This window comes from Eretmochelys imbricata, chromosome 6 (assembly GCF_965152235.1).
Source record: "Eretmochelys imbricata isolate rEreImb1 chromosome 6, rEreImb1.hap1, whole genome shotgun sequence".
Classification (NCBI taxonomy): domain Eukaryota; kingdom Metazoa; phylum Chordata; order Testudines; family Cheloniidae; genus Eretmochelys; species Eretmochelys imbricata.
This window is the reverse complement of record NC_135577.1, coordinates 6,994,301-7,013,348: the sequence shown is the minus strand read 5'-3', so window position 1 is coordinate 7,013,348 and position 19,048 is coordinate 6,994,301. Positions and strand designations below refer to the sequence as shown.

General features: G+C 56.4%; 2 protein-coding genes across 3 annotated transcripts; both read left to right on the top strand.

Annotated features, from left to right (window-relative positions):
* The first annotated feature begins 2,823 nt into the window (after positions 1-2,823).
* RUSF1 (RUS family member 1) lies at positions 2,824-12,977 on the top strand. The gene is made up of 15 exons (XM_077820692.1): positions 2,824-2,922; positions 4,535-4,697; positions 5,091-5,168; positions 5,560-5,674; positions 7,887-7,932; positions 8,027-8,059; positions 8,710-8,815; positions 10,172-10,273; positions 10,459-10,529; positions 10,737-10,921; positions 11,177-11,234; positions 11,490-11,560; positions 11,822-11,980; positions 12,115-12,192; positions 12,671-12,977. Exons 2-15 carry the CDS (start codon positions 4,548-4,550, stop codon positions 12,763-12,765), a joined length of 1,347 nt encoding a protein of 448 aa, XP_077676818.1. The 5' UTR covers positions 2,824-2,922; positions 4,535-4,547; the 3' UTR covers positions 12,766-12,977.
* A 580-nt stretch (positions 12,978-13,557) lies between these two features.
* LOC144267051 (phosphatidylserine decarboxylase proenzyme, mitochondrial-like) lies at positions 13,558-19,040 on the top strand. 2 transcript variants are annotated; one of them, XM_077820707.1, is made up of 6 exons: positions 13,558-15,285; positions 15,439-15,669; positions 16,722-16,848; positions 17,044-17,175; positions 17,304-17,464; positions 18,124-19,040. In XM_077820707.1, the coding sequence occupies exons 1-6, from the start codon at positions 15,163-15,165 to the stop codon at positions 18,346-18,348; spliced, it is 999 nt and encodes a 332-aa protein (XP_077676833.1). In that variant the 5' UTR covers positions 13,558-15,162; the 3' UTR covers positions 18,349-19,040. The 2 variants fall into 2 exon arrangements, with proteins under 2 accessions (XP_077676833.1, XP_077676832.1); XM_077820706.1 differs by having other exon boundaries at positions 17,304-17,538.
* Positions 19,041-19,048: the final 8 nt, after the last annotated feature.

The window sequence follows — 19,048 nt, the reverse complement described above, 5'->3', positions numbered from 1 at the left end:
TGCGCACATGCATAGCACTGCCCCCTGCTGGAGGGAATCAATTGTTTGTGTGTGTGTGAAGGTGCACAGCACTGCCCCCTGCTGGGGGATTTGGGGCTGTGTGTGTGTGTGAGTATGCATAGCACTGCCCCCTGCTGGAGGGAATCTGTCATATATGTGTGCAGCACTGCCCTCTACTGGAGGGAATCAGTTGTGTGTGTGTGCGCATGTGCACAGCGCTGCCCCCTGCTGGAGGGATTCAGGGCTGTGTGGATCCCTGCTGCCCCCTAGTGGGGTAAATGAACCCAGGTACCTGTGTGATTCTGTATCTGAGTGGTAATATCAGACACTTTCCCCCCCTCACAAACCCCCTCCTCGCCATTTCACCATCAGCCCACGTGAAATCCAGATGGCAAGAAAAATAGCTTTTGTCCTAGAGGGAACACAAGCCCCAAGGCAGGACAAAATCCAGCTGTTGGCAAGGAAGAGAGCCCTCTGCACCCCACAGCACAGCCCTCCCAGAGCCAGGGCACCCATCCCCTGCTCTCATCCACTAGACCCCACTCCCCACCCAGGACCGGGGATTGAACCAGTGGTGCTGGGACAATTTGTGTAGTGTGGGGTGGTGAGAGCCATTGAACCAAACTGTAGACCCTGGATATAATGGAAACCACTTCAAGTCAGCCCACACACTCCTAGTTCCAGCACCTATGGATCGAACCCAGCACTCTCAGCCCAGCTCTCCCGCACGGTGCTACAGACGGGCATTCAGAGCAGCTGCATGGCTCTTCCCCGAGGCACTGAGATTTCACAGTGGAGTGCCCTGTTTGGGGGATCCCCCATGGGAGACATCTCACTTCGATTGTAGGGTGGGTGTGAGAGATGCAAATCCTTCCTCTCAACCGATTAAAGCTCCCAGAGTCATTTTGGACCTGGTCTGTTTTTCAGTGTAATGTGGTAATACCCCTTGGCTGAAATGAGTCACCCTGACCACCGGCTTTCCTCATTTGCTCCATGTGCAGCACCTGGCACAACGAGGGCTCGATCTCAGCTGGGGTCTGTGCAGCGTCTGGCACAATGGGGGCCCCGATCTTGGTCAGGGCCTGACAGAAGTGGGGGAAGAGGTGAGGGTCGGGACCCAGCGGGAGACTTGTTAGAGTGGGAGGTGAGGGAGCCGGCAGGGTGTCCAGTGCGGGCTGCATAAGCAGCAAAGCACAAACCCCGCTAGCTAATAGTGATTGAAGAATCCTCTCTGCCCCGCGTCACGGGTCGCCAGCTGTTCCCTGTGGGCTGGTACCTATTCTCTGATACTTGCCACACTCCCCTCCAGTGGCTGGCCTGCGTAGTGGATAACAGCCCACTGCTGCTACCAGCAAAGGGATGACTCCTTTCAGAGCTCAGGGCTGATGGGCATAGGCAGTAGTCACGAGAGAAGAACAACCTACTACTGCTGCTTGACTCAAATAGGAAAAAGCCTGGCTGGGCTGTCCTCCCAAAGGCTTTGAATTCAATAGTGCTGGTGACTCGGGGCAGGGGCCTGCTGTACATGGAAGATAACAGCTTACTATGGCAGCCTGCAGGTGGCATTACTCCATCTCAAGTGGCAGCATGTTGTGAGGTGAAAGGGAAGGCCCTGGGTTCGATTCCCAGTCAGGGCTGTTCTGCTGTGTGCTGGCAGCCATTGTTGATGTTAGGGGGTGCTCAGTGCTGCTGCAAACAGGGTGTTAGGTGCCCCTGAATAGCAGCCACATTGGCCTCAGGCTGTCAGGGCTGGTTTGTGCAGCTCTGAGACTGGCCACCAGCACATTGTGGAGGCCCAGCACTCTGGCTATCTGCTGGAGAGGGAGATAACTCTCTCTCTAACCCCATACACTCTCTGTACCTATTTCTAGCCCCATGCACTACCTCCTCTACCCTCAGACCCCCAATCCATAAGAACAGCCAGACTGGGTCAGACCAAAGGTCCATCTAGCCCAGTTTCCTGTCTTCCAACAGTGGCCAATGCCAGGTGCCCCAGAGGTAATGAACAGAACAGGTAATCATCAAGTGATCCATCCCCTGTCGCCCATTGCCAGCTTCTGGCAAACAGAGGCTAGGGACACCATCCTGGCTAATAGCCGTTGATGGACCTGTCCTCCATGAATTTATCTAGTTCTTTTTTGAACCCTGTTATAGTCTTGGCCTCTGGCAAGGAGTTCCACAGGTTGACTGTGCGTTGTGTGAAGAAATACTTCCTTTGGTTTGTTTTAAACCTGCTGCCTATTAATTTCATTTGGTGACCCCGGGTTCTTGTGTTATGAGAAGGAATAAACAACACTTCCTTATCTACTTTCTCCACACCAGGCATGATTTTATAGACCTTACCATACCTCCATAGAAACCCCCAACCCTATACACCCCCCCATCTCTCTCTATCCTCATAGCCCCTCCCAGCCCCATACAACCCCCATCTCTCTAGCCCCCCATATACCCTCATCCTCATACCTCCAACTCTACACACCCCCATATCTCTCTATCCTCATAGCCCCTCCCAGCCCCATACAACCCCCATCTCTCTAGCCCCCCATATACCCTCATCCTCATACCTCCAATTCTACACACCCCCATCTCTCTCTATCCTCATAGCCCCTCCCAGCCCCATACAACCCCCATCTCTCTAGCCCCCCATATACCCTCATCCTCATACCCCCCCGTATCTCTCTATCCTCATAGCTCCTCCCAGCCCCAACCTCATAACCCCCCATCTCGCTCTATCCCCCTACATGCCCTCCTCCGCCCTCCAGGCTCTCCGACAGGGACTACACCCCCCAGAATGCCGTGCGCGAGGAACTACACCTCCCACAATGCCCCGCGCGGGGGTGGGGGCGCTCTAGAACCCCCCTGCCTGGAGTCCCCTGCACCGGCCAGACTCGGGTCCCCGCTGCTCCCGCGCCCCCTGCCCAGGTAAGTGCGGGCAGCCGGGGCCCCGGGGTGTGTCCCGGCCTGGGGGGAGGGGCGCTTCCCGGGCCCCTCCCCCCGCCAACGTGTCCCCCGGGCAGCGCCGGACACCGGGCCTGCGGGGCGCCTCGCTCCTGCCCCGGGGGTGCAGCCTGCGGTGGGAGGGGCGGGTCAGTGTAACTCACTAACTCCCCCCCATTACACCCACAGCGTATTTACAGCTGTGTGTGTGCAGGCAGCTACACTGCGTGTGTAACACCGACATGCACACACACGACATGCACACACTCAGAGCATGTAACACGCATGCAGAAACACAGGGCACGTAACACACACACACAGTGTAACACCCACACGTGTGCGCACACTCAGAGCATGTAACGCACACAGTGTAACACCCACACGCATGCACACACACGGAGCGTGTAACACACACAGTGTAACACCCACACGTGTGTGCACACACATAGAGCATGTGACACCCACAGTGTAACACCCACACGTGTGTGCACACACATAGAGCATGTGACACACACAGTGTAACACCCACACGCATGCACACACACGGAGCGTGTAACACCCACACGTGTGTGCACACACATAGAGCATGTGACACACACAGTGTAACACCCACACGCATGCACACACACGGAGCGTGTAACACCCACACGTGTGTGCACACACATAGAGCATGTGACACCCACAGTGTAACACCCACACGTGTGTGCACACACATAGAGCATGTGACACACACAGTGTAACACCCACATGCATGCACACACACGGAGCGTGTAACACACATGCAGAAACACAAGGCATGTAACACATACAATGTAACACCCAGATGTGTATGCACACAGAGCATGTGACACACACAATGTAACACCCACATGTGCGCACACACACAGAGCATGTAACACACGGCGTATAACACCCACACATGTGCGCACACAGAGAGCATATAACACACACGCAGTGTAACACCCACATGCATGTGCACACACACAGAGCATGTAACACACAGAGTGTAACACCCACACATGTGCACAGAGCATGTAACACACAGCGTAACACACAGACACACAGTGTAATGCGCACACAGAGCATGTAACACAGTGGAACACGCACAGAGAGTGTGTAACAGGTGCACACAGAGTGTAACACACATGCACACAGAGTGCAATAGACATACACACAGCATGTAATACACACTGCGCACATGTACAGAGTGTAACATGCACACACGCCCCCACATATACCCACAGTACAACACATATGCAGTGTAACATGCACGCACACAAAATGTGTAGCACGCACACCATACTCTCACACACCGCTTAACACAGACTGCACACATGCACTAATGCGCACACAGAGTGTAACACACTCAGCACAGACACAGGCTGCATTCAGATTGCGCCCGCACACCTTAACATACCCACGGCGTGTAACGCACTGACAGCGTGCACAGACAGAGTGTAACGCTGAGCGTCTGCAGTCTCTGATTACACTGTATACTTGTGACATTGTGTGTGTGTGTGTATGCAGTCAGTGGGTTGTGTTCTCTTCTCGTACCCATGGACTCCTCCTTGCTCTGGCTAATGTCTTCTCCCCACAGACCCGCTCCGGCCATGCCCAGCCTGGGGGTGCAGCCGCTCTGCACGGAGCAGTATGGCTCCCGTGGTGCCCGGTGCTACGTGCCCTCACCTGACGGGCGCCTAAGCTGTGTGGGGGATGAGCCAGGGCGTGTGGGATGGCGCTCGCTAAAGGAGATCTTCATGGTGAGACGAGGGGTGGGGGTCAGAGGGCAAAGGTGGGGAGTTGGGGGGAGCCAGGAGGGCTGACGGGTAATTCAGAGGTGGGCAGGGGAGGAGGGGTTCAGAAGTCAGAGGGATCAGGGTGGGGGGCACAGATTGGGAAGGGGGTTTAGCCAGGCTCGATCTGAGTGGGGGGGGGTTGGAGGTTATGAAAGCGAGCTGAGGGTGAGAGATGAGGGGAAGGGCGATTGGGGGGCTTGGAGGAGTTTACGGGGGGTGGGTGTTGGAGAATTTGTGGGGGGCGGACAGGACATGCTGTTGACCAGGTGGAGATGTAGGGTGGGACGTGTGGTCTCTGATTCCCAGGGGAAGGTCGCTGTTCTGCTCACCCTTGGCCCCCACTTTTCTCCGCTGCAGTCCGTGTTTCTGCCTCAGGGGTACCCCGAGAGTGTGAGCCAGGACTACCTGCCCTACCAGATATGGGACACCGTGCAGGTGAGGTGGTGGAGAGGGGGAGACCCACCCCAGCTCTGGAGGAGGAGGGGACCTAGCCCCTGACCTGGGGGATTGGGGGTGCACTGGGAGTCAAGGGGACCCAGTCCTGGAGGAAGAGGGCACTGGGGGGGCAAGGGAACCCAGCCCCAGCCCTGGAAGTATTGGGGGACCCCTGCTGCTTAGCAGTGGGTTTTGGGGGTCAGAGTGCAGTGGGGTGTGGCCCAGTCCCCCTCTTTATAGTACTAGGGCATGCGGAGGACTGGCTGAGGGCAGAAGGGTGTGATGGGGGTAATGGCGGACACTGGGAAGCCAGAGGTGTGGAGAGGTTTGTCAGGGTACTTGCCCCTCCAGGGGCTGCCCCAGTAGTAACAGCCTTCCCTGTTCCTCCCAGGCCTTTGCCAGCAGCATCACGGGGGCGCTGGCCACGCAGGCCGTGCTAAAGGGGGTGGGCGTGGGGGACCAGACCTCGACTGTTGCTGCAGCCACCGTCACCTGGATACTCAAAGGTGAGACACACTCCCTGAATCATCCTGGAGACACCCACTCCACAAATCCCTATCTCTGACCCCACTATCGAAGAAGGCCGTACTGGTTAAAAAGCTGACCTGGTTTGGTGGGGAAGTGACGGCATCTTCAAAAATATAAAAATAACATGTAATGAATAGAAGAAAGGGGAAACCTCATAGTAATTATTATAAATCAGAAGATAGGAGTTTCAGAAAACTGATAAAGGAAGCAAAGAGACACAAGGAGAAATCTGTGGCCAGCAGAGTTAAGGACAGTAACAAGGGAACTTTTTAAGCACATTAGGAACAAAAAGAATCCTGACAGTGATATTGGTCCATGACTAGATGGAAATTGTCGAATTAACAATAATAATGCAGAAAAGGCTGGAGTGTTCAATAAATGTTTTTGTTCTGTATTTAGGGCAAAACCAAATGATGCTGTCATATAATAGAATAACACTTTTTCCATTCCACTAGTATCTCTGAAGGATGTTAAACAGCAGCTACTTAAGTTAGACATTTTAAAATCAGCAGGTCCAGATAACTTGCATCCAAGAGTTTTAAAAGAGCTGGGTTAGGAGCTTCCTGGACTTTTAATGTTGATTTTCAATAAGTCTTGGAGCACTGGGGAAGTCCCAGAAGACTGGAAGACAGCTAATGTGCCAACATTTAAAAAGGGTAAACAGGATGATCTGGGTAATTATAGGCCCATCAGCCTGACCTCGATCCCAGCCAAGAAAATGGATCAGCTGATACGGGACTCTATTAAGGAAGAATTAAAGGAAGATAATATCATTAATGGCAGTCCATATGGATTTATGGAAAATAGGGCCTGTCAGACTAACTTTGTTTAGCGTAAGATTACAAGTTTGAAAAAGGTCACACTGTTGTAATATACTTAGACTTCTGTAAGGCTTTTCACTTGGTACTGCACCACATTTTGATTAAAAAAACTAGAACGATGTAAAATGAACACTGTCCACATCAGATGGATTGAAAACTGGCTAACGGATAGGTATCAAAATGTGCCTGTGAACGGGGAATCCCCACCAAGTGGGTGTGTTACTAGTGGGGTCCCGCAGAGCTGGCCCTTTGCTGTTTAACATTTGCATTAATGACGTGCCAGAAAACATAAAATCATCGCTGATGACAGAAAAAGTCTGGGGAGTGGGAAATAACGAAGCGGACAGGTCACTGATACAGAACGATCACTTGAGCTGGGCTCAGGTGAACAATATGTGTTTGGATACGGCTAAATATATAGGTATAGGAACCAAAGAGCGTGGGCCAGACTTACAGGATGGGGGGACTCTGTCCTGGGAAACAGGGACTCTGAAAAAGATTTGGAGGTCCTGGTGGATAATCAGCTGAACGGGAGCCCCCAGTGCGAAGCTGTGGCCAAAAGAAGTCAGGCGGTCCTGGAATGCATAAAAGGGGATCTTGAGTCAGAGCAGAGAGGTTATTCTACCCCTGTATTTATCCCTGGTGTGTCTGCAACTGTGTTCAGTGCTGGAACCTACAATTCCAGAAGGATGTTGTTACATCCTTAATTGCAGAAGGATGTTGAGAGGGTCAGAGAAGAGCCGTGAGAATGATTAAAGGATTAGAAAACCTGACTTATAGTGACAGCTCAATCTCTTTAGCATAACAAAGAAAAGGTTATGGGATGACTTGATCACAGTCAGTAAGTACCTACGTGGGGAACAAATATTTAATAGTGGGCTCTTCAATCTAGGAGAGGGAGGTCTAACAGGATCCAATGGCTGGAAGTTGAAGCTAGACAAATTTAGACTGGAAATAAGGGTAAATGTTTCACAGTGGGAGGAATTAACCATTGGAACAATTTATCCAGGGTTGTGGTGGATTCTCCATCAGTGACCATTTTTAAATTAATTTTATATGTTTTTCTACAAGCTCCGTTCTAGGAATTACCCTGGGGTAGGTCTCTGGCCTGTGTTATCCAGGAGGTCAAATGAGATTATCGTAATGGTCCCTTCTGGCATTGGAATCAATGAATTGGTGAATCCATCCTGTCCTGGGACTCCCCCATACCTGGGTTCCCCTCCTTGATGCATGCCGGCCTGGGACATCGCCCACTCCCTCCCACTAATCCCAGTACTGCCCCCCCAGAGTCCCCTGAACCCCCCATTCACCCTGCGGGATCTGCCATTTCCTTCACTCCCCCTGACAGCCCTCTCTGTCTCCCCTGCAGACGGGACGGGGATGCTTGGCCGGATCCTTTTTGCCTGGATGAAAGGGTGAGTGGTACACCCTGTGGAGGGGGAGGTTTCTGGGTCACCAGTGCTGGTAGGGTTATCTCTCCTCATGACCTCTTCTCTCTCTCTCCCCCAGGAGCAAACTGGACTGTGACGCCAAGCAGTGGAGGTGAGTGAGGAAAGGACCCGCCCCCCCGTTTTCCCAGGACATCCCTCCCCCAACCCCTCATCGCTGGGGCGCCCTTCACCCCAACACCCTGGGATGCCCCTCATCCTGATATCCCAGTGGCGGATCCCCGCTTGCTGACTATTACATGATCTTTGACCTCTGAACCTTAAATGTGTTAGTCTTGCCCTCTGCATGTGATTGGACGATCCTCCCCTCTGAGCCTCTCAGGTGACCCTCACACTCTGATCTCTCATTGGGCATTTGTCGTCTGAGTCCCCATTGTGTGATCTTCACCTTCTGACTGTCCATTGGGCAACACTTGCCTTGTGACTGCACTGTGTGACCTTTGCCCTCTGACCCCCATTGAGCCAACCTCAACTTTTGACATTTGTTGAGCAATACTTGACGTTTGACCTCGACCCATTGGTGACCTTCACTCTTTGAATCTCATAGTGCAATTCTCAACCTCGTACCCCATTGAGTGCCCTCTGACCTCCCCCATGACCTCTTACCCTTCACTCCTGACCATCAGCAGGCAATCCTGAACCTCTGACCCCTGTTTAGTGCCCAGTGTCCTCTGAACCCCATTGGGTGACATGTGACCTCTAACGCTGCCATGCCCCACCACTCTTACCCCTTGTGCCCTTCAGGCTCTTCGCAGATGGGCTCAATGACCTGGCCATCTTCATGGAGATCTTGGCCCCTGCCTTCCCAGCATGCTTCACTCTCATCATCTGCACCAGCGGCTTCTTCAAGGTAGCAGGGACTGGGTTGGCATGAGGGGGTTTGGCGTGTGGGGAGAAGGGATTGATGCAACGGGTTTGCATTGGGGTGGGGGTTGGCATGAGGGGAAGAGGGTTGGTTCAGGGGAGGGGGCGGTGTGATATATTGGGCTGTATTAGTAGGAGCATTGCCAGCACATCTAGGGAAGTGATTATTCCCCTCTATTCGGCACTGGTGAGGCCACACCTGGAGTATTGCGTCCAGTTTTGCCCCCCCCCACTACAAGAAGGATGTGGACAAATTGGAGAGAATCCAGCGGAGGGCAACAAAAATGATCAGGGGTCTGGGGCACATGACTTACGAGGAGAGGCTGAGGGGACTGGGGTCATTTAGTCTGCAGAAGAGAAGAGTAAGCAGGGATTTGATAGCGTCCTTCAACTACCTGAAGGGGGGTTCCAAAGAGGATGGATCTAGACTGTTCTCAGTGGTAGCAGATGACAGAACAAGAAGCAATGGTCTCAAGTTGCAGTGGGGGTGGTCTCGGTTGGATATTAGGAAACACTATTTCACTAGGAGGGTGGTGAAGCACTGGAAGGGGTTACCTAGGGAGGTGGTGGACTCTCCATCCTTAGAGGTTTTTAAGGTCAGGCTTGACAAAAGTCGTGGCTGGGATGATTTAGTTGGTGTTTGTCCTGCTTTGAGCAGGGGGTTGGTCTAGATGGCCTCCTGAGGTCTCTTCCAACCCTAATCTTCTATGATTCTATGTGGGTGAGGAGTTGGTGGGAGGGGTTGGCATGAGGGGCTGGCATGGGGGGATTGGCACAGGGGGAGGGATTGGCATGGGGTGATTGGTAGGGGGTTGGCAGTGGGGCAGAGGATTGGCAGAGGGGCAGGGAATGGTGTCAGAGCTGCGTGGATGGCAGAAGTTCCATTTCACGAAGGATTTTGTGCTTTTGAAATTTGGCCGCATTCTTCATCAGAGCAAAACCCGACCATTTCAATATTCTCCACGAAGGAGAATTCCAGAAAACGTTCATTTCAGCTCGTTGGAAAGATTTTGCTTTAGTTTCACCTCTTTGTACTATATAACACAGCGTATACTCCATACTGAGGTCTATGCAGTAGAGAATTCTATGGCCATCGATACCAAAATGAAATAAAAACAATCCAAGCAAAAATTATTTTCTAAACAAAGAGTCAGGACATTGTCAGAACATTTTCTCCCGTTTTCTTATTTTCCCCCTGATGAAATTCTGGTGGAACCGCCCTGATCCACATATTCCTATGGGATACGGCTCTCTCTTAAGTCTTTCCCCCCGACTCTCGTTGACATGAGTCCTGCACCCCACTCCCAAACCCCTCTCCTCTCTCTCTCTCTTTCTGCCCCAGTGCATCGTGGGAGTAGCCGGAGGCGCCACCCGGGCAGCCCTCACCATGCACCAAGCCCGGCGGGACAACATGGCGGACGTTTCGGCCAAAGACGGGAGCCAGGTGGGATCCTGCTGGGGCGGTGTGGCCAATGTTAAGGGGCACCCCACAGTGCAGCGAGCAGGGGAGCTCCAGGGGGCAGAGGGGACAGGTTCTCCCAGAATGCAGCAGGGTGGAAATGCCATGGGGATGGGAGTTGTACCCCACCTCTGCAGACGCCCTCACTCACTCCTCTCCCTGACCCCCAGGAGACCCTGGTGAATTTAGCCGGCCTGCTCGTCAGCCTCCTCCTCATCCCCCTCGTCACTGACAGGCTCCAGTGAGTGACCCCAAGGGCAGGGATAGCACAAGTGTTATGGGGGGGGGGTCAGAGGGGATTGTGGGAAGGATTGTGGGGGATTATGGGAGGTGGGAGGCAAAAGTGATTGTGGGAAGGGTGGTGGCAGGCATGGGATTGTGGGGGATTCTAGGTCTGGCTGGGCCTGCCCCTGTCTCTGATCCCTGTCCCTGCCCTCCACCCCCCCAGGCTCACCTACGCCCTCTATGGCCTGTTCACGGCTCTACACCTCTACGCCAACTACCGGGCCGTGCGCGCCGTCTGCATGGAGACGCTCAACCGGGCCCGGCTGCGCCTTGCCCTGCACCACTTCCTGTGCCAGGGCTGGGTCCCCACGCCCGCCCATGCCAACCCGCAGGAACCCCTGCTGCCAGGTGACCACGGGGGGAAGAGGATACGGGGGGAGAGGGGAAGAGGAGAACCCCAGCATGGGCAGATGCAGAGACCAATTACCCCGAGAGAGGAAAGGCCCCATGTCCCATTCCCTGACCCCCTGAGCCAGCCAGCCAGTCAGTCTCCCCACCCTGGAGCCAGATTGGAGCCAGCGCTCCCGAGAGGGGAAAGGCCCCGTGTCCCCTTCCCCCCACATACCCAGCTGACTAGACTCTTTGCTCCTTACTTCTTCACAGAATTCCAGCGGCATCTCAGGGTAACTCTGGGCGCCCCACTCCACCTGCTGGTCTCCAGGTTAGTAACAGAGGTTTAACTTGTCCCTCATCCCTCCCCAGGGATTGGCCCTCGGCCCAGCCAGCACAAGTCTCTAGGGACATCCATCGACATTTATTCTAGTTGCTGTTCCTGCTCACAGAAACCTTTGTGTCTTTGGTGGATCTTGTCCCTGTAACATCTTGTGGCAGGGAGTTCCAGAGGCTAAACGTGTCTGTTCCATTCATAGTGAGCATCGCCTTCTTTGCGTATTCTTTCCCTCTGTCTATCCTGCAGCGTAGCTGAGTTCCAGCAGGCCTGCGAGGGCAACTCGAGGAACTATCTAATCGCTCTGAACCGAAAAGCTGGTGAGGAGGGACCGGGAGGAGGAATGAGACCCAGGTGTCCGGGATGGCAGCCATAGGAGGCAGAGACCAGGAGGGGAATGGGACCTAAGTGTCCAGAACAGCAGCTGTAGGGGGCAGAGCCTGGGAGAGGAAATGGGACCCAGGCATCCGGGATGGCAGTTGTAGGAGACAGAGACCGGGAAGGGAAATGGGATCCAGACGTCCAGGATGGCAGTGCGGTGAGATGGTGCGGGACACCCTGCTGTGCCCTTCTCCCCACAGGCACTGTGGCCGTGGCCCTGCGCCGTGGGGCGAGCAGTGTGGACACCATCCAGGCCTGTTCCCATGCCCTGCTGCTGGAGACCCTGCTGTGCCAGGCCCTGCCCCCGGGTGCTGTGGAGGGAGAGACGGTACAGAAGCTGCAAAGGCAGCTGTGTGGAGGTGAGGGGCCGGGCCGGGGGGGTGGGGTGCCCAGACACCCCCTGTGCCTGGTCCTGTGTGCGGGGAGGGGGGCTCAACTAGGGGTTTCCCAGCACCTATCCTTCATCCCCAGCCAGCTCTGTTCTGTCTTTCAGCCCCTGGCGGAGAGGTGTGGGCTGCACTAACGGAAACTCACCAGCTGCTGGACAGGCTGTTCCCCCGGTTCCTAGCAGGTAACTGGGATGTCTGTGCACTCAGCCCTCAGGGACCCCTAGTGCCCCTCCCTGGAGAGAGCACCCCCTGCACTCAGCCCTGAGCCCCCTAGTGTCCCTACCCCTGGGAGAGCGCCCCCTCCTGGGAAATGTCCCCACCCCCTGCACTCAGCCCCGGCCCTTCCCTGTGTCCCCGTCCGGGGAGAGCGCCCCCTGCTGGGGAACATCCCCACTCCTTGCACTCCCAGTCCTGGTCCCACCCCCTGCAGGCCCCGTGCCCTGGGAAGAGCACTCTGTGCTCTGGAGACCCTACCCCCATGCTCTCAACGCTGGGGTCTTCCCCATGGGCCCCTGCCCTGGGGAGATTGGCAAGATACCCCCACCCACTGCATTTCCAGCCCTGGGGTGTCCCCTGCTGCCACCTCTCTTATGGAGAGCGCCCCCTGCTGGGGAAACACACACACCATCCCCTTGCCCTGGGCTGGTCTGTCTCTTGCAGGGCTAGTCTCGGCGGGCTGGGTCACAGATCGGAACCTGCTTGGAGCAGAGGAGTGGCGTCTGGATTGGACCCCAAAGGACAAGAAAGTCCTGTAGGCCGGCCCCCCTCCCCAGCATCGGTACCAACCCCAACGGGACCAAAACATTCAGTGCCTTAGTGGGCTCATCCCAGGGAGCTGACTGGGACCAGTGACTGAAGGATGTGGATTGGATCCAGCCCCATGTGGGACCAGAGTTATAGACGCTGGGAATTCAACGTGCTCTGCACCCCTGTACTGCTGGAAATAAAGTTTTAATATATATACATAGACCTGGGGCTTTTCCCTGCTAGGAGGAACAGCTGAGACGGAGCCACCTTTAGGTTGGGGTGCAGGGGCTGTTTACATGGGGATCCCTCACCCAGCACTGAGATGCAGCCACCTCTGGTGCAGGGTGTGGGGACTGTTTATACGGGGATCCCTTGCTTAGTGCTGAGATGCAGCCCCCTCTGGGGTGGGGTTCAAGGGCTGTTTATATGGGGTTGCCCGGTGCTGAGACGCAGCCCCCTCTGGGGTGGGGTTCAAGAGCTGTTTATATGGGGATGCCTGGCCTGGGCTGAGATGCAGCCGTATCTGGGGCATAGTTCAAGCCCCTTCTGTTTGCAATCCCACCTGTGTGCGTGGCCCGGTGATGTCATGGTCCTGCTGTGTGGGGTGATGATGAGACCATAGGCTTGTGCAGAGCCAATTCCGTGAGGGAGCGCCCGGCCCCCCCCGTGCAAGCCTTGTGAGTCATTGTGCACGTGTTGTGTGATGGCCATTGCTGAGCACTGGCGAGGAGGAAGAGACAGATCCGGGCCAGCAAAACCCTTGCTCCCAGTGAGTGTGTCTGGGCTGGCCTCGCCCTGTGTGTGTGTGGTTATTTGTGTGTTGTCATTCTCTGTACCCTTGTAGTGGGTGTGATTTTGTGTTAGTGTCATTCAGTGTTTTTCTCTGTGTTTGTGTGTGTGTTTGTGATTGTGTTAGTGTTCTGTCAGTGTGATTTTGTGTTTGTGTGAATGTTACCCTCTATGGTTATAGTGGGTGTGATTGTGTGTTAGGAGTATTCTCTGTACCCTTGTGTGTGTGGTTGTATGTCAGTGTGCGCACATGTGTGTGTGTCTTGTTCCGCATGCCCTTGTGTGTGTGACTGTGTGTCACTGTTCTGTGTGCCATATTGTAGGAGGCTGCTGGGGGGGGTGTCTGTGCTGAGTTGTGGGTGTGTGTGTGTGGATATGCATTTACCAACATCAGTAGATATCAGCTGTCTTGAGAGTCGTGCTGCTATCAGTGTGTGTGTGTGTGTGTGTGTACATGTTGCAGGGTGTGGGTCATTGTGTCAAATGTGTGTGTTGTATCTGTGCCAGTTGTCCGTTCTGCTGTCAGCGAGTGTGTGTGAGTTTTGTTTCCTGTGTGTATAAATAGCAGGGTGCGTCACTCAGGGCAGGTGTGTGTTACATTATTAATGCGTGTGGGGGGTGTCCTGTTCCGGGTGTGTGTGTGACCCAAAGGCTAGGAGTCACTCTCCCAGCCACTGTGCATCAGTGTGTGTGTGTATATTGGTGTGTGTTTGAAGGTTTTCAGGAGTCACACCCCACTCTCAGCTGCTGTGTGTTATGTGTGTGTATATCTCTCTCTGTGTTACACTATGTTATAGTCTGGGTGTATGTGACACTGTGTGTCTGTGCATGTGTGTGACGTGTGTTACACTGTGCTACACTGCGACATTGCGTGTTACACACAGACACACAGTGTGTGTGAATTACACTGTGCATTTTGTGTTAGTCTGTCAGTGTATCACGTCTGTTATTGTGTTATACTGTTATGCTCTCTGTGTGTTACACTGTGTTATGCCCTGTTTATGTGTTAAATTTGTGTGTGCAACTCTTACTCTTTCTGTGTGTCTGTGTGTGTATCTTGGTGTGTGTGTTACACTGTGCTCTGTGTGTGATGCGGTTACACTTTCTGTGTTACACTGTTAGTGCGTTCCACTGGCTTATGCTCTCTGTGTGTGTTACACCCTCTGTGTGTTACATTTGTATGTGCAACTCTTTCGCTATGTATCTCTGTATCAGTGTGTGTGTTATACTGCTATACTCTGTGTGATGCTGTTTGTGTGTTACGCTCTGTGTGTTACACTGTGCCTGTGCACAACACTGTTGTGCTCTGTGTGTATGACACTGTGTGTCTGTGTTATGCTGTGTGTAACTGTGTGTGATCTCGGGGAGTGGGCTGGCTCTGTCTTAGGGGGTGCCCTCTGACCCCGTGGCAGCCCTGAACCGGGGCGCTGCTCTCCTGATGGGCGTGGGGGGCCCAGCCTGGCTTTGGGGGATGCGCCTGGGGCAGTGACTCCCCTCTGCCCCAGGCTGGGATCATCCCAGGCAAAGGCAGGCTGTGCAGAGCATCTCATAACTCCCAGTTTCACCCCCAGGGGTGAGCCGTGGTGTGTGTGCGGTGCTGTACGTGTCCCTCCAGGATGGCCATCCCCAGGCTCTCCCTGCGGCGCCATCTACCCCAGATGCCGGGCCATGCCCTGCGGCTCCGCTCCTGGCAGATTCTCAAGCCCCTCACCCATGCTGGGCTGCAGCCCACCAGCAAGGTCAGGGCGTGGGGGGTAGACAAGGGGCCAGCGAGGGGGAGGAGCTGGGGAGAAGGGGGGCAGAAGAAGCGGTGGGAGGGGAGGAGTGGGGGCAGGGGGTATATACGGGGCGCTATGGGGCGAGTGCCCCCTGCTGACTCCCCCCCCCCGCAGGCCGTGTACCGTCGCGCCCCCACCCGGCTGCTCTCGCGACTCTGGGGGGTGCTGACTGGGCTGGTGCTGCCCCGCTGGCTGCGGCGCCCCCTGCTGGCGCTCTACGTCTGGGCCTTCTCCGTCAACATGGCCGAGGCGGCTGAGGAAGATCTGAGCAGCTACCGCAGCCTTGGGGAGCTCTTCCGACGCCCGCTCAAGCCCTGGGTGCGTCCCATCGCACCCCATGACATGGTATGTCCTGCCCTGTCCCCCGCATTGCCCTCCCATGACATGGTATATCCCTCGTTGCCCTCCATTGCCCTCCCATGGCATGGTACGCCCTGCTGTGTTCCCCACCCCCCATTGCACTTCCATGCCGTGGTATATCCTGCCCTGTCCCCCATTGCCCTTCCATGGCATGGTATGTCTCATGCTGCCCCCCCATTGTCCTCCCATGCCATGGTACGTCTTGCCCTGCCCCCCCATGACATAGTAGGTCTCTCCCATTGTCCTCCCATGGCATGGTACGTCCCACCCTGCCTCCCCATTGCCCTCCCATGGTATGGTATGTCCCACCCTGCCTCCCCATTGCCCTCCCATGACATGGTATGTCTCACCGGCCCCTTCATTGCCTTCCCATGTCATGGCAGGTCCCCCCGCCCCTCCCGGTATGGTTACATTCCACTCCTGCACCCCCTAAAATATGATAGGTCCCATTTTGTTCTCCTCCCGCCATGGCATGGTATGTCCCACCCCTCCTGTACAATTATGGTATGTCCCACCCCCACCCCAACATGGTATGTTTCATTGGCCCCTCCCCCAGGTGCCCCATGTCATGGGTCTTCCACCCCGAGACACCCCTTTGACATGGTTCGTGGGGATGCCCGCAGTGGCAGTACACATGCACGTCCCTCCTTGAGGCCAGGCTCACCAGGGTCCCAGACCTACCCGCCTGCCGTGTGCCCAGCAGTGCCCCGAGCTGGCGTTGGCCGCCGCTCAACATGGCCGTGCCAGCCGCGGCACTTGAGCCTCCCGCACGTGCGAGACACAAGTGCGTTCCCCGGGGCTCCGGGCCGGGTGCCTTCACAGCCTGGCTCTTCACGAGAGCTTTGCACTGTCTGTGCACGGGCCGGCATGGGCCCTCCCCGGAGCTCTGCCCCGGCCTTCCCCAGGGCGCTGCTCCCTGGGGATTGGGAGCTCCCCCGTCTTCGCTCAGCTGCCACAGGTGTGACCGCCCTGGCCTGCCCTCGTGAATCCCCTTGTGAGGCCATCCCCGCTTCTCATCCTGTCCCGGCTGGTTGCAGGTCAGCCCGGCGGACGGCTGCATCGTGCACCTGGGCCGGGTGCGGAGGAGCCGCCTGGAGCAGGTGAAGGGGGTGACGTACTCCCTGGAGAGCTTCCTCGGGCCCCAGGACTGGAGGGAAGATGGGGGTGAGCGAGGGGTTGGGGGTGGGCTGATGGTGGGGGGCTGGGCCCAGGATCCAATCCAGGGGGGGTGGCTGGGATAGATCCCAGGGGCCAATCTGGGCCCCAAGGGGGCCATGCTGGAGGGCCAATCTGGGGTGTGTCTCCCCCAATCCAAGGCAGGCCCCAATTAACCCTTTGCTGTCCGTCTCTCTCCCCCAGGCCGGGGTCTCTCCCCACGGTGGCACCGGGGGCAGCGGCTCTATCAGTGCGTCATCTATCTGGCGCCGGGCGACTACCACCGCTTCCACTCGCCCACCAACTGGCGCATCCAGCACCGCCGGCACTTCCCTGGTACGGCACAGCCGAGGGGGGGAGCAGGCTGGGGGGGCGGGGGGCATGGACCCGGTTGTCACTCACGCTGGGGTCTCCTCTTCCCTCCCATCTGTCTGCCTGCCCTGCCCCGTGCCCGTCCGTGGCAGGGTCCCTGATGTCGGTGAGCCCGAGTGTGGTGCGCTGGATCCCGGGGCTGTTCTGCCACAACGAGCGGGTGGTGCTGAGCGGGGAGTGGGCCCACGGCTTCTTCTCCCTGACTGCCGTGGGGGCCACCAACGTGGGCTCCATCCGCATCTACTGCGACCAGGTGGGGCTGGGGGCAGAGGGAGCTGGGAGCCCTGGAGAGGGGGGCAGCCCTCTGGTGTCCTGCTGGGGTCCTTGGTGAGCGTGTGCGCTTGTGGGGTTGCGGGGGGGGGGGGTGTCCTGGTGAGCATGCACAGGCTCATGGGATTGCATGTGGGGGGGGCCCTGGTGAGCATGTGTGTGCTTGTGGAATCTCATGTGGGGGAGCCCCTGGTGAGCACGCACGCATTTGTGGGATCAGACAAGGGGGGGGCCCTGGTGAGCACGCACGCATTTGTGGGATCAGACAAGGGGGGGCCCTGGTGAGCGCGCACGCATTTGTGGGATCAGACAAGGGGGGGGCCTGGTGAGCGTGCAGGTGCTTGTGTGATCGCACGTGGGGGGCCTCTAGTGAGCCCATGCATGCTTGTGAGATTGCACGTGGGGGGCCCCCGGTTAGCATGTGCTCCCATAGGATTGCATGTGGGGGGGCCTGGTGAGCATATGCTTTGGTGGGATTGCACGTGGGGGCGGGGGGGGGCTAGTGAGCACGTGCTCCCGTGGGATCGCATGTGGAGGGGGGGGGGTGAGCGCACAGTCACATGGCTCCTGCAAACCAGAGCAGACGTGGCGTCGGGGGGTGCCCGTCACCGTGGTAACCGTGGCCCCCTTTCTCTCCGGCAGGACCTTCGCACCAATTGCGCCCGCCACGTGCAGGGCTGCTACCATGACTGCAGCTACTTGGCCTGGGCGGAGCCAGCTGGAGTCCCCGCCCCCAAGGGGGCCGGCCTGGGCGAGTTCAACCTGGGCTCCACCATCGTCCTCCTCTTCCAGGGGCCCCGGCGCTTTGGCTTCCGCGCCAGTGCTGGGCGCAGGGTGCGGGTGGGGCAAGCGCTGGGCAGCCTGTGACGCGGCGGGCAGAGGAGCAGGCCCCCATTTCCGGGCGGGACCCCGCTTTCCTGGGGAGATTGCAGAACCCCTTCGCTGCCATGGGGGAGACACCCCAGATTCAGTTGGGTAACAGGGAGGAGACACCAGACTTGTGGGAGAAGGGAGACCCCCACTTCAGATGGGAGAATTGGACCCCTCTTTACTGGGGGGAAGGGAAGAGTCCCCCATCCCAATAGCCCCTTCAGCTTTCTGCTGGGGAATGTGGGGGGCTTTGACACCCCTTAAGAGCCATGGAGGAAACATAGGTGGGACCCTGATCTTAGCAGGGGATGGGATTTTTGGAGGCAGGAGCATGAGGAACCTACTTTCAAGATGGGGAACCGAGAGCCCCCCCATACTAGGAGAAGGGACCCCACTTTCCAGTGAGGGAATATGGGGTGAATCTGTGGCCCCCCATCTTTAATTCCAATGGGGGTAAAAAGAAGATACTTGGTTTTAAGTGGGGGAGTACCAAATTCAGCGGGGAGGGTATGGGGGTGGATCCGAGGCCCCCCCTTAATTCCAATGGGGGATGATGTGAATGGGGCTCTGGGGAGCTCCTTCCCAGATCCTTTGGGGTTGAAATCTGGGGGGAAACTTTTGTACAATCCTCTCTGCCGCCCCGGCCCCTGCATCCCATCCCATCCCCATAAGGCGGTCTGAACGCCAGGGGGCAGAA

What these genes read in the sequence shown, in the direction of transcription:
- RUSF1 (XM_077820692.1), top strand. Translation starts at nt 4,548, where the DNA reads ATGCCCAGCCTGGGGGTGCAGCCGCTCTGCACGGAGCAGTATGGCTCC. An exon ending in CTTTTTGCCTGGATGAAAGG is followed by an intron (nt 7,933 to 8,026) that starts GTGAGTGGTACA and finishes TCTCTCCCCCAG; the next exon opens with GAGCAAACTGGACTGTGACG. An exon ending in GCAAAGGCAGCTGTGTGGAG is followed by an intron (nt 11,981 to 12,114) that starts GTGAGGGGCCGG and finishes TCTGTCTTTCAG; the next exon opens with CCCCTGGCGGAGAGGTGTGG.
- LOC144267051 (XM_077820706.1), top strand. Translation starts at nt 15,163, where the DNA reads ATGGCCATCCCCAGGCTCTCCCTGCGGCGCCATCTACCCCAGATGCCG. An exon ending in GGCTGCAGCCCACCAGCAAG is followed by an intron (nt 15,286 to 15,438) that starts GTCAGGGCGTGG and finishes CCCCCCCCGCAG; the next exon opens with GCCGTGTACCGTCGCGCCCC. An exon ending in GGACTGGAGGGAAGATGGGG is followed by an intron (nt 16,849 to 17,043) that starts GTGAGCGAGGGG and finishes TCTCTCCCCCAG; the next exon opens with GCCGGGGTCTCTCCCCACGG.